Source organism: Mya arenaria, chromosome 5 (assembly GCF_026914265.1).
Source record: "Mya arenaria isolate MELC-2E11 chromosome 5, ASM2691426v1".
Lineage (NCBI taxonomy): Eukaryota > Metazoa > Mollusca > Bivalvia > Myida > Myidae > Mya > Mya arenaria.
This window is the reverse complement of record NC_069126.1, coordinates 24733293-24747453: the sequence shown is the minus strand read 5'-3', so window position 1 is coordinate 24747453 and position 14161 is coordinate 24733293. Positions and strand designations below refer to the sequence as shown.

At 34.5% G+C, this 14161-nt stretch overlaps 1 protein-coding gene across 5 annotated transcripts in view; it reads left to right on the top strand.

The window, feature by feature from the left end:
* The window catches only part of LOC128234881 (bromodomain adjacent to zinc finger domain protein 2B-like), a 249182-nt gene that overhangs the window by 39435 nt on the left and 195586 nt on the right, over positions 1-14161 (top strand). For all 5 annotated transcript variants that reach the window (XM_052949483.1, XM_052949482.1, XM_052949481.1 and 2 more), the window contains 2 exons: positions 8587-8775; positions 12241-12343. In XM_052949483.1, the coding sequence (XP_052805443.1) occupies positions 8587-8775; positions 12241-12343 (292 nt within the window). The remainder of the gene's footprint in view (positions 1-8586; positions 8776-12240; positions 12344-14161) is intronic.

The following is a 14161-nucleotide window of genomic DNA, read 5'->3' as shown; positions in this document are numbered from 1 at the left end:
CCACACAGCCTCCACAGGTGCCGTCTGACTGTTACACAGCCTCCATAGGTGCCGTTTGTCTGCCACACAGCCTCCATAAGTGCTGCTGACTGCCACACAGCCTCCACAGGTGCCGTCTGACTATAACACAGCCTCCACATGGGCCGTTTGACTGCCACACAGCCTCCACAGTTACCATCTGACTGCCACAAAGCCTCCAAATGTGCTGTTTGACTGCCACACAGCCTCCACAGGTGCCGTTTGACTGCCACACAGCCTCCAAAGGTGCCACTTGACAGCCACACAGCCTCCACAGTTGCCATTTGTCTGCCCCACAGCCTCCATGGGTGCCATCTGACTGCCACACAGCCTCCACAGGTGCCGTCTGACTGTTATACAGCCTCCATAGGTGCCGTCTGACTGCGCACAGCCTCCACAGGTGCAGTTTGACTGCCACACAGCCCCCACAGTTGCCCATCTGATTGCATTGATGCTTGAATGCTGCATATATACTTATACCTTACAGCTGGTCATATCCAGGCTGTAACTTTGTAATGCACAAAGGGATTTTAAAATAAATTGGCACATGTGTTTGGTACATAAAGGCAATTTGTCATGTGCGAGACCTATGACCCTCTGTCAAATGTCAAGGTCAACTGTAGGTTTTAATCACTATGGAATGCCACATATATGCACATATAGTGTAGTTGGACGTGTTACTTTTGATAAGTATGGAATGTTTTTTAGTGTCTGGGCTGAAGCTAATTTAGGGAGGGATTTTAATATAAATTGGCACATGTGTTTGGTACATAAAGGTAATAAATTGTTGTGTGCAAGAACCACAACCCTTCCTCAAAATTGCTGCATCACTCCTTTACATTTGAACAAGGGGGAGGACGTACTTTCGTTTCATGCAAACATTAAGTGAGAAAAATGTTTCATGACAAACAAAATGTTGGATTAAGAATGAAAAGTAACAATTCTGGTACCAACTTTTGGCTTGTAAGTGGACTTTTACTTTAAATTTTGAAAAATGTATGCGTCCAGTATGTGGCGAAAAACATATTTCGATCGACATCTTAGTTTAGTATCATAACTTATCATAACTTAAAAGATAAAAAAGTTATTGAACAGATAACTATGCTTGCATGTATATATTCCTATTTTACAAACGTCATAGTTATTACTCGATTGTACATATTTCCACACCATTTTATTGTACCTTAACCCCCTATTATGTTTATTGCAAGCACATTACACTCATTTCGGAGAATGTGATTTACACACTGTTGTGTGAGATTGTGGTTGGCACATTAGTGTGTGAGAGTGGTTTTTTTTCACATTGTTGTGCCAGAGTGTGGATTTCACAGAGAGTTTGGTTGGCACATTTTTTGCGTGAGTGTGGTCATGGAAATGGTTAATATTTTACTTGTTTGTGTGTTTTTTTAGACAACTTGGGCTGCAAATTCTGTATAGATATTATTTATACATAGATTTATGTTATTCTTATTTTAATATGCTTGTTTAAATCCATAATACAAAGGGCTTATAAAATCATATTATGAATTTGATGAAAATATTGCGTCTTACTGGACATCTTTAAATACATCAAATTATGGAATTAGAAAGTGGGTGTTAGGCCTTTTAACTGCTCCAAGCACCAGTAAATCTATGAGAAAAAAAACCCTTATTTTTTAAAACAAAGAACTTGTACAATTCCATGTGAGATATTGTTTAAAGTCAAAGACATATTTCTGTATGAAATATGTTTTAATTGCTTGTGCATGCTATTTTGAGTTTTCATTTTACAGCATATTATGTTACACGTGATCTTCATCTTTTGACAGAAAACTTTCACTAAGATGATACAATTTCCAATGACCTTTCAATATTTATTTACTTAAAAAACACTGGTAAACGCACCTGTTGTGCTGATTTCCATGATACTGTTGTGCCGTGCGATTTTATATCTATTAACCAGTAGATTGGAGCACCAATGGGGAATTAGCTTTTTAAAGTCCAAACCAAAATCCTTTTCACGACACCAAGTTCTTTTCACGATTTTATTATGTTGTTCTTTCCTTAACAAATACTTGATGTAATAACACAGTGTGTGTAGTCCAAAAATTAACACCAAATATATTGTACAACAGTGACAACGCTATAGTTTGCTGGACTGTGGTAAAACCACCTCCGAGCTCATACAAATTTCAAGAGTCCATTTTCTACATCGAACTACCTTTTCTTTCTCTAAACATTTAAAAATCTGTGGATGTGGCTTAACCTAATGTCCCTTGGGTGCTGGGGGGGGATTTGGTGGGGACTTTGCCATCAGATCATTCCTGCAGGGCGGGGATTTTAGCTTGGGTTGGCTGGACCGGAAGTAAAAGTCCCCGCTATTCCCTGGACCGGGGGGGGGGGGTGCATGGTTACAATTAATTGACTGATGCATAAGCTTGCGTATACATACAGATTCAGTGTTTTGGTGCGCAGTTGACAAATTAACTAATTACTTATTAGAAGTTAAGAATATATATTTATTTATATAAGTTATACTTTGCAATCTAAATCATAGATTTGAAAAAGGTAACCTGTATCAATAAATGCAATTATACATAAATAACTGTGCAAATCTTTATGAATCATCCAAATATGAGTACCTTGCAGGGTCTATGTTATTTTTAAAAAATTATACAAAGGGAGCTTTCAAGATTAGCTTTCCAATCGCATACACAATGCAGTTTGAAACCTTGATAATTCAAACAAATCTTGGTTGCAGACCATTACTATTAAATATTTGATAAGTCACAGACATTATAAGGTACATTTTAAATGGGCTGTACTCAGTTAATAATGAAAAAGAAAAAAACTTTCTTTTTTATAGAAACCTGACATTAACTTGGTATCGATGTGTACCGAATTAATGCATTGAAGCTTACTAACTGATGATGCACATAGTTTACAAATGATTTATTAATAGCAGTTATTTCGTGTTTTTCCATTAAAAAAAGATTACTAAGTACATTGTATGTCTACCGAGTATAATTCATTCCTTATGCGTAATCTGCCGTTGATGTTATTATGTGATCTAAGCGAGTTTAAGGTATATATCTGGAAATTCCACCCAGGTTTCATAGCATAGTGGATTCGACACTGCCCTGCAATTTTTTTACATTTTGGTATTTTATTTACAATAACGATATCAAAGAGTAAAATTGTTTATTAAAAAATTGTCCTTAGATTCGTTAAAGAAAAAAATCCAACTTTTTTGGTGCCATTCTGGTGTACAGTCCCTTTAATAAACAACAGGTGAAGCCAATGCTGTATTAAAATTGAGACAGACAAAAAGAAGACAGTACAAAGTTCAACAAGTGTGACCAATTTAAAAATACCCGGTACCTTACGTAATTTATAAATATTCATGCGATTCAGACAATTTAAATGCTAGAAATCACAAAAAAAACATCCCCTTGAATTATTCCTGTCGTAGTTTAAACTCATAATCAAATTTCAATGCACAGCATTTGAAATAATTTTAAACAGATGAAAAACTGTTATTTTTAAAAAGCACAATACATTGTTTATCTTTTATGTGACCAAACATTAATATAAAAATTTATTCAGATCATAATTTAGAGACTTTTTTTGCACTTAAATGTGAACAAGTATGCTTGGGATTGAACACTAAGAAAAACAAATTTCAATGAAATTAAATGAAGCACAAAATATACAAAAAATGAAACTTTTTAGACTTTCAAAACTTTAACATTTATACTAAATACGGTTACATAAAATGATGAATACATTTGTAGGATTTGATATCCCACTAAATGTAACCGTCGGCTTCGTTCATTCTAAACTTTCTCTCAGTGATAAGGAATAAATTTTATTCACTGCAGTTGTTTTCTAACTTTATGAAAATAAGAACAATGGAATCAATGCATTTACTGTTGATCAGTGCAGATTGTGGGAGGTCATGGTTGATTTCACTGAACCACCAATAAGCCCTGCCGAAATTGGATTCTAATTGGTCAGTCAGGTGTTTTTGGTAGGCATGATTAGTATGAATCTTAATTTTAACCATCATTTATGAATGTTTACCAAATCATTGAATATTGAAATAACAAGCGAAATGTTAGTTTGAATGATGAAAGCCATGAAATATGTGAAGTATTCAAAAAGAGACCATTTTCCAGCTTGTGTAAGTATCGAGAAAATTATTAAGTAAACTTATTTATTGTTTATCTGAAAAATGTTGAAATCTCATGTTTAGGCTTGATTGCTATTTTATTGCAATATGTTTTATTCATTGCAATATTAATGTAAAACATTTTTATGTTGACTTAAGTTTGTAGATAAAAACTAATGGTATTGGTGATATGAGAATGATCTCGTAAGTCTTTAAAATCCCTTTTGGTATTGTGAGGATTTTGCTCCAGTCTTGATCAGTTTAGCTTTTGAAGATTTTCAAAGTAACTGCAAAACAAGTCCAGCAGCCTAGAAAGACTATGTCAAACCCTGACCAGATAAAATTTCTAGTGTTTTCAAATTACCACCTTGGCAATGGTTTTATCATAACATAGGATATTAATGCTAGTGGTTTTAAAGAAAATGCTAGTGTTTTTGTATTCGGAATGATATATCATAAGTGGCACTAAATTGAACATAATTTATAGTTCTCATTGATAAAACACATAGCCCCAAGTACATGTTAATCTAAGATTTAAGGCTTGGATGGAGTCAGGTCAAGAAAATTGCATGTAAAATTGTCAATACATTGTACTTTCCAACGCAAAAACTGTTTGTTCATTCAAGTATATAATGCAATCCCCACACCAAGGAAATGCAGTATTGCTTAACCAGCTCAATTGACATCATGAGTTGGACATTAAATTGCTGCAATTAAAGGCACATTTTGATATCAGAATTATTCAAACTCTGATTTAGCAACCTTATTATAGTTTAATATATGAACTACTTTTGCAAAATGAAAGCTTTTTAGCTCTACTGGCCAAAGGCCAGAAGAGCTTATGCGATGGTAATGTGTACGTAGTATGTGCATCCATGCGTCCGTGCGTTCGTGCGTCTGTAAACAATTGCTTGTGAACACGATACCGTCTTCAGTTTTGATTGTATCTTGATGAAACTTGTACAGTATCTAGATATCCATTAGAGCTGGGTTCCTTTCGAAAACCAGCCAGATCCGCCCATGCATGCCTAGATTATGGCCCTTGATAGTATAAAAAAATGCTATTGTGTAAACAATTGGTTGTGAACACGATACAGTCTTCAGTTTTGATTGTATCTCGATGAAACTTGTACAGTATCTAGATATAGATTAGAGCTCGGTTCCTTTCGAAAACCAGCTAGATCCGCCCATGAATGCCTAGATTATGGGCCATGAAAGTTTCAAAGAAATGCTTTCTATTTTTAGCCAGGTCTGCATGAGCGAATTCTATTTTTGGCCAAGTTTACATGTACATGTAAATTCAAGTCTAGAGTTAAGGGAGACAATTTGCAAGTCTAGGATTTTGAGAGACAATTTGCTTTTTGCTTCTGCAGCTGATTTTGTGAATTACTCTGCCTTGTTCTTGTTGAAAGCCCAAAGGCCATTTTTTAGCTTTAAGTTCTGTAGTTTGCACATTCATCTTAACAAAATTGGTTGTGAATGTTTAAGTTATGCACCTGGTGTCATTACTGGCCACACCCAGCGTTCACAGGTTTGGTAAACATAAATCTGGAAAGGTTTAAAAATCTTTTTGTGTGTTCGTGCATCCATCTCAGCTCAATTGATTGTGAATGTTTGTTCAAATTGATCAATGTTGTCCTAGGATGCCCTTGACTTTGACCAACTTTTTTTAACTTTTAAAACTACAGAATTTTTTACTATGAGTACAGTTTTGAAAGCATTTTTTTTTTGTCAGATGACTTTTACTTGGCACATATTAAAATAGTTCATGCAACTAATCTGCTTACAATACTTTCTGGGCTCAGATGTTGAACGTGCTACGTTTTTAGGTAACCCAAACACAAAACATAAACTATATGTCTGTTGCCTTTTACCCTATATGTCTGTTGCCTTTTACCCATACATACATGCTCTGGATTGATATGACCACAAAAGCCATGCCAGTAGAGCATAGGCCCTTTTGGGCCTCTTGTTTAGATTTACAAGTACGGGTAAAAGTATTTGTAGTAAAGTAAATGTACTGCAACACCTGATACATGTTGCCTAGGAATCTTACAAATTCTAGGCACTCCAAATGTTACAGTTCTATTCAATTCGGAGTGCCTGAAATGAAAGCTTCTTGATTCTACATTCAACATCTTTCTGTATGACCAATGACCAGGAGAATCATGAACCTACAACCATTTGCAACTATTGAGATAGGGAGCTATCAGGACAGAGACAGAGGACAATACAAGAATGGCCTACTGTTGCATTTATTGATGTCTTTTACAAATATTATCCAAAGTATGGCCCTGTGGTTTAAAGCTCCCCTGAAAAAGAGGTGACAGGTTTTCTATATAGGATATAATTACATCATTGAAAATCTTCTCTGAAACTGCAAATAACAAACCTTTGATATAAAATGATTTAATCAAATTAAACAAGTATATGTACTTTGGTTAACATACGCCAACCACGTAAATTAATTTGTTTAGGTCTGATTTAACGACATTGAGATTTTCAAAAGAACTATGACTTTATCTGATTAAACCCTTTAGTCCCCCCCCTCCCTCTACCCACACTTTTAAAATTTCCTTTGCAGCTTGCAAGCAGTTTTAGTCTAAAGTTTAAGCTAGCCCATTAAACAGTGACCCCTTGTGATGTGAGCCGATTTGTTTAATGCTTAGAACATGGTTATCAACATTCCCCTAAATGAAGCCCTAGTCCATCAGTGCTTTCAGCACTTTGATAAAGTGTTATCATCAATACAATTAACCTGCCTTAGGATTTTTTTGAAATTTTATAGTTCTGCATGAAAAAACAACTTATACCAACACCTTAAACTTATTTTTTTTTTTAGTTTTTTAAAAAGAAATAAAACAATAACTGAATAAACAATCTTAAACAGAGGGTTTCAAGTACAATAATCTTGTATAGTATTTAGACATTTAGACTTCTATTGACTGGGTATTTAATTTATTGGTATCACTATATCAATAACAGATTAGAAAGAAACTGTTGATACATATATAAATGATAGTCAAGAAGGAGAGTGATTTACTGCAGAACAAGGTAGAAATAAGTGCTTGGACAGTTACATATAAAAGCAGTGAAAGATGATGTAATCAAGTGGTTGAATGAGAAAATCTAGGCAAATTTGCCCAAGAATAAACAAGACTTTAAGAAAGCTCTCCTAATTGACTTCAGCATAACTATACAACCTCATGCAGAATTATAAGGCTTGGGACTGGTTACAACAGATGCAGAAAAGAACATTGGAGGCTTTTTGTCGCTGCGAGCTAGTGTTGTAATTTATGTATATCAAAAAGCTTGAAAATGAAATAAGCACACCACTAGTAAATGATGCAATTATGTTTTGCTTTGATATTTTAGTGGAGTAACGGTACTCATTAAAGGGACTGTACACCAGATTGGTACCAAAAAAGGTTTTTTCTGTAACAAATCTCAGGACAATTATCTAACAGAATGTGTTACGCTTGATATCATAATTATAAAAAAAAATACCAAAATGTAAAAAACAATTGTGTCGGAGACCGGGTTCGAACATGTGTTGCCAAAATTGCAGTCAAGCGTTGTACCCACTGAGCTACGACGGCAATACTCTAATTGGGTGACATAATTAAGCTATACACCTACCTTGGTAATATCACGTGATAACACCGACTAGCCAATTACACATAAGGAATGAATTCTACCTGGTAGACATACCCAGTATTCTTTTTTTAATGAAAAATATGAAATAACTGCTAAACTTGAATGAATTTTAAACTATGTGGTACTTCAGTTAGTAAGTTTCAATGACATCGATGCCAAGTTTATGTCAATTTTCAACAATTTTCTTTTTTTTCTTCCCTATTTTATCATACGGAGTACAGCCCCTTTAATACAGGACAAGAATCTCTGTGTTAGTATTTTGAGGAAGTCTTTTTGCATGAAAGGCCAAGAAAGAAAAGAGTTGACGAAAGCTCTCCTAATTGACTTCAGCATAACTATACAACCTCATGCAGAATTATAAGGCTTGGGACTGGTTACAACAGATGCAGAAAAGAACATTGGAGGCTTTTTGTCGCTGGGAGCTAGTGTTGTAATTTATGTATATCAAAAAGCTTGAAAATGAAATAAGCACACCACTAGTAAATGATGCAATTATGTTTTGCTTTGATATTTTAGTGGAGTAACGGTACTCATTAAAGGGACTGTACACCAGATTGGTACCAAAAAAGGTTTTTTCTGTAACAAATCTCAGGACAATTATCTAACAGAATGTGTTACGCTTGATATCATAATTATAAAAAAAAATACCAAAATGTAAAAAACAATTGTGTCGGAGAGTTTAAATGATATTAGTTTAGATTAGAATGTTGGTCAATATTTTGTTTTTATAGAACAATTGCTGAAATTCTTGTTACTTTTAGGAGGAGGCTAGGATTCAAGCAAGACTTAAGAGAGAACTGGAACTGGAGGTGAAACAGAAAGAGATAGCCCTGAAGCTTATCACTAAGTCTGTGGAGCAGTCCAGGGGCAGAGGTAAAGGTTATGCAACCAAGTCACATAACCAGCTCAATGGCAAACCTACAGAGGATTTGAATGGAGCAAATGTGGGTGTAAGTGTTTGGGCAAAATATGAATCCTTTAAAGAAACATACATATTTGTTATATTTAGCCTCTCAGTTAAAAACATCGAAATAGCTTATTTATTCTTCCAAACTCTTTCTAATTGTAATAGCTATAAAATGTTGTGTAAAATCTTAATGATTTAGAAGATTGTGGCAAGGAATCTGTACACCAGAGCGCCTAGAATTGAAGAGCTCTGATTTCTATTTTTTTTTATTAAATGTTGAAAATACAAGAAATTCATTTCTCCCACCTCAGATAAGTAGATCCATTAATTTTACCATGCTAGAAATTCTTATCTTGCCCACGGGGGAAGATAAAATGCCCGTATGGAACTTCTGTTAATGGTCACCACATTGTAATTACCTCCCTTGTTGAAGACTGTCGTCTGTAGCGAATCATGGAAACCTTGTCTGGTGGCAATATTTAGAACGTGAGTTAATTATTTCTCGCTTCAAATGTCACCAAAAAACAGTTTTCACGCACCTTTCAAGAAATAATCCTTCACTCTTCTTAGAACTATTTAAAGACCAATCCCACCATTTACATACTCTGAATCACTGCGCGAATATCCATGACAACCACGAATTATTGCATAACCGTACGCAATTATTTTCACTAAGCACAAAAGAATTCCGGCAAAAAAATACATTTTTACTTAATTTTGTTTAACTGAGGTGGGAGAAAAACCATCTACCATAGCCGCTCGTGTAAGATAGATTCATCCCGACCCTCGCGCAGGGTGTTTTGCGGAAACTCGGTAAACCTCGTTTCCGCAAAACACCCTACGCTCGGGTTGGAATCTTACACTCTCGGCTATGGAAGATACTTATAATGCTCTTGTGCAACATGTTTTTTTCGGGAGGCTGTTAGTGACATTATTTATTAAATGTCCCTCATACTGTTTATTTATTTTAGCTAACCTAAGCACAAAGTGCTCTAGGTAAGCTATTCTAATCAGCATCTATCCTTTGTCATCTGTCATCAACAATTGCATTGAAAAACATCTCATCCTAAATCGCTTGGACAGTTGTTTTGAAAATTCACAAGGATTTTCTTAGGTGGTGCCCTTTCAAAACAGTTCTAAGAAATTGATTCCATGCAGAACTCTTGTTGCCATGGCAACTGAAAGAAAATCTTAAAAAAACCTACTTGACAAAAACTTTTAGGCCTTAAGCTTAGAAATTTGGTGTGTAACATTATCTTGTGGTACTCTGCCAAGAATATTCTGTCAAAATTGACCTCAACATGGGGGTCACCTGTTTTACGTAAAGATGTTCACGAAATCTTTGAAATCTTTGAAAATACTCTTGTCCAAAACAGCTGGGACCAGGGCCGTATTACAGAAGCATCTTTAGTTAAAATTTTACCTTTTCCTTAAATTCAACCATTTCCTTAACTGATTTATTTCATTTGAAGAAAGTGATATGCTTATTGTATATTCTGCAATTAAAATATGGAAACTTAAGTTTTTTGAAATAAAAACTCCATATTAATAAAGAATCAGTTTTTTAAAGAAATATAACAATTCCAAATTTTACACTTGAGTTAAAATATTTTAAAAAAGTTTCAAGATGCCTCTGTAATACGGACCCAGCAGACCCTTGATATTTGGTTTGTAGCAGCATATAGTGGTCTTGTACCAAGATTGTTCAAATTATGCCTCTGGGGTCACGACTGGCCCTGCCCCAGGGTTCACAAGTTCCCTATAAACTTATAGAGGGAAATCTTTGAAAATCTTCTTGTCTGAAACTGCTTGACCCATACCCTTAATATATTGTATGTAGCATCATTTTGTGGTCATCTACCAAGTTTGTCCAAAATTATATCTCTGGGGTCAAAACTGGCTCTGCCAAGGGATCACAAGTCTCTTATATACTTGCATGGGGAAAATCTTTGAAAATCTTCTTTTCTGAAACTGCGAGACCCAGACCCATGATACTTGATACTTTGATAATTTCACAGAGGTTAGCATCTTTGCCCCTTTTATTTAATGTAAATTAAAAACAAAAACCACCAAGAAAATGGAGAGTATTAGCTAAACAAAACAGAACACTCTTCATATATTGTTAATGTATTATTTTGATTTCAGTTATTGTATAATGGTGATTTCAAGGGCTTAAATGAAGGCACTAATAAATATCTTCTTAATGAATGTAAAAAAAATGTAAAAAACAGTAACAGTAACCTTGTTTTGAGTTTATTCATAATAAAGCTCTCAAAAGGATATAAAGTAGGGATGCAAACAAATATTCAAATATTCAATCAATCGGTATTCGAATATTCGATTTTTTATTGTTGAATAAATAGAATGATGAACCTTTTTCCTACAACTCTGTTGTTGTGTATAAAGTTTGTTTGTATTGTTTTTACAACAATTGGCCAGCCCATAATGCCTGAGTGTAATGTGATGACATATCATTTAGGGACATATCATCGGGTAGTATATAAAGTCCCCGTAATTTTACAGTAACTGGCTATTAGACAAGTGACATCAATAATTTAAACTATTTTGGGTAATTTTAAATGCCTTTGCCAATTAAGGATTTAAGGAATTGGCCTTCACACCAATGTGGTGTCTTGGCTGCCAAGTAAGCTGTGCAGCATTGCTCAAATCGCCATGATGATATAAATGACATGTGCTACACTTAAATGTGGTTACACATATTTGTGCTTTGAACTGTTTTGATATAATGTTCGTGCTTTGAAATGTAACTGCATAGTAAAGCGCTTTAGGATATATTTCCTCTATGGATATACATAGAAGAGTCAAAATCAACATAATTTTTTTATGTTTTCGTTTTATTATTTAACTAGTTCCTGAATTAGTTTGATTTTTCATAGGTATATTTAGTTGAGGCCAATCCCAGAACGAGATTGCTCGTCAAACAGAAAGACCCTCCATTGGCGCATAATGCCATTTGACCAGGAATCCATCTTATTACACATTGTTTAGAAATATGGAATGTGGAATTGTAATTAATTGCTTTTGTTTTTGTTTGTTCATAATGTATTGCTTTTTGTTTTCTGAAAATGGGGAAATTCAGAGGCTCATTTGGGGAAATCAGGGTCTGCCGCGTGTACTGACTACGACAAAGTAGGGCTATTACTTTAGCAAATAATAATAAATAATTACTACAACTTCTAAAAGATGTATTTTGGTAATCAAATATTCGAATATTTGATCGAAAGAATTACAGAATATTCAAATATCAATTTTGCCATTCGTTTGCATCCCTAATATAAAGAGAAATCTTTAATCCCGACTTGAAAAAAGGTGCTAAGAAATTATCTACTTTTCATACAATTGTCCCAGTCTGAACAATAGTTGAGTTTCTGCCATTATAACTGTTTTGTTTTTCAACAATAATATAATATATTATATCATGCTGGACTACAAGCTATTTGATGGTGCCCTTTGATACTTTACATCAATGGTTTTCTTACATATTAAGGAAACTGCATTTGAGGAAGATAAAGGCCACCAGGGAAAGATAAAAGACTTGGTGCTAGATACTGACAATGGGGCTGCCTCAAATATCGACTCTAACGAACACGGTATAGTCATTTTTAGCTTGATTATTCGAAGAATAAGGAGACTACTAATCCGCCTGGCATCCACTTTAGTGTCTATTTTGGTGTCCGGTTAAAGTTTTAGGGCTTACTTGGCATTTTTTGTTATAACCCCAATACCCTTCATTCAATTGACTTAATACTTCACACTGTTGTTCAGGACCATCACACAATAATGTTACATAACTCCATATTATCGTGAAAACAATTCATGGGCCCTGATTGATTTAAGTTTTAGGGCACATTGTGTCTGGTCAAATTTTAAGGGCAAGTTGGGATTTTCACTAATTACTTTTATACCTTTCATTTAGTATTGACTTATTATTTAACACAGTTGTTGACAGCCATCACACAGTTATGTTTAACTTACATAACTCCATACTATACTTAATACTTATTATGGCCCTTGATTGACTTAAAAGGTTTGGTTTAAAGTTTTGAGCCAACTTTGGGTTTTAACTCAGATTTCAAATACTGTTCATTTAATGACCTTCATACTTTACAAAGATGCCATCGCACAAATAAGGCTACATTACTCCATATTAACCCTAAATACAAATTATGGCTCTTGATCGACTGATTTTTAGCCGGATTTTTCATTGAAAAATTACGGGTTATAGAATGGCGAAAACCGGGTGGGCGTTAACAATTCTGCTTTAAAGTTTTCAATATGAATATGGGTAATCTTGGGTCAAAAACTAAGTCACTAGGTTAATTCTTTAGGAGAAATATTTCATGGTAATAAATTCAACAATTTTTATCAAATCTTGATGAAACAATGTCAGAATGCTTGTCTGCATTATATCTTGCATATTTTTTAATATGTGTCAACCGGGGTCAAAATCTAGTTCACTAGGTCAAATTTTAGGAAAAAATATTTCCACGTCATAAATTCAACATTTTTTTTCATATCTTGATGAAACTTGGTCAGAATATTTGTCTGGATTATATCTTGCTTTTTTTTTTCATCGGTCATCCCGGGTCAAATTCTAGGTCACTAGGTCAAATCTTAGAAAAATCTTTCCACGTCATAAATTCAACAATTTTTATCAAATCTTTATGAAACTTGGTCAGAATATTTGTCTTCATGTTGTCTTAAACATGTGTGAATATGGGTCACCTCAGATCATAAACTAGGTCACTAGGTCAAATCTTCCTGATGTCATAAAAAAAAATATATGCTTACCAAACCTATCAATTTCAGTCAACAACTAAATTCAATTGCTAATTTATAAACACACATCCCAATCATGAATGTCATATCTATCCATTTTTAAAAAAACAACTTAACTTTAAAAATATTTGTGTACGTGAAATCTTAGATAATAAAGTGCGTCATCTAGGGTAAAAAACTAGGTCTCTTGGACAGATCTTATTGGAAAAGCTGATGTATTTATAAAATGTTCATTTTTCCTCACACAAATAAAATAGTTTCTGTTGATCAGGTTATTTTATGAACAATATCTCCGATAAGTATAAATATGGGTCTTTTTGGTGAAAAAATACTAGGTCACTAGCTCAAATCCTAGGTTTGCAAAATTGCATCGTCAAATAAAAAATCCGGCTTTAATGCGGCGTTGCCTTATTGGCGTTAACTTAATTGTGCTTTAAACAGTCACATTTTTAGCTCACTAGAGCTCAAAGTGCTCAAGGTGAGCTATTGTGATCGGTCTTTGTCCGCCGTCAGTCCGTCCTACCGTCCGTCCGTCAGTCAGTCAGTCAAGTCAGTCAGTCAGTCAGTCAGTCAGTCAGTCAGTCAGTCAGTCAGTCTGTCCGTCCGTCAACAATTGCTTAAGAAACTTC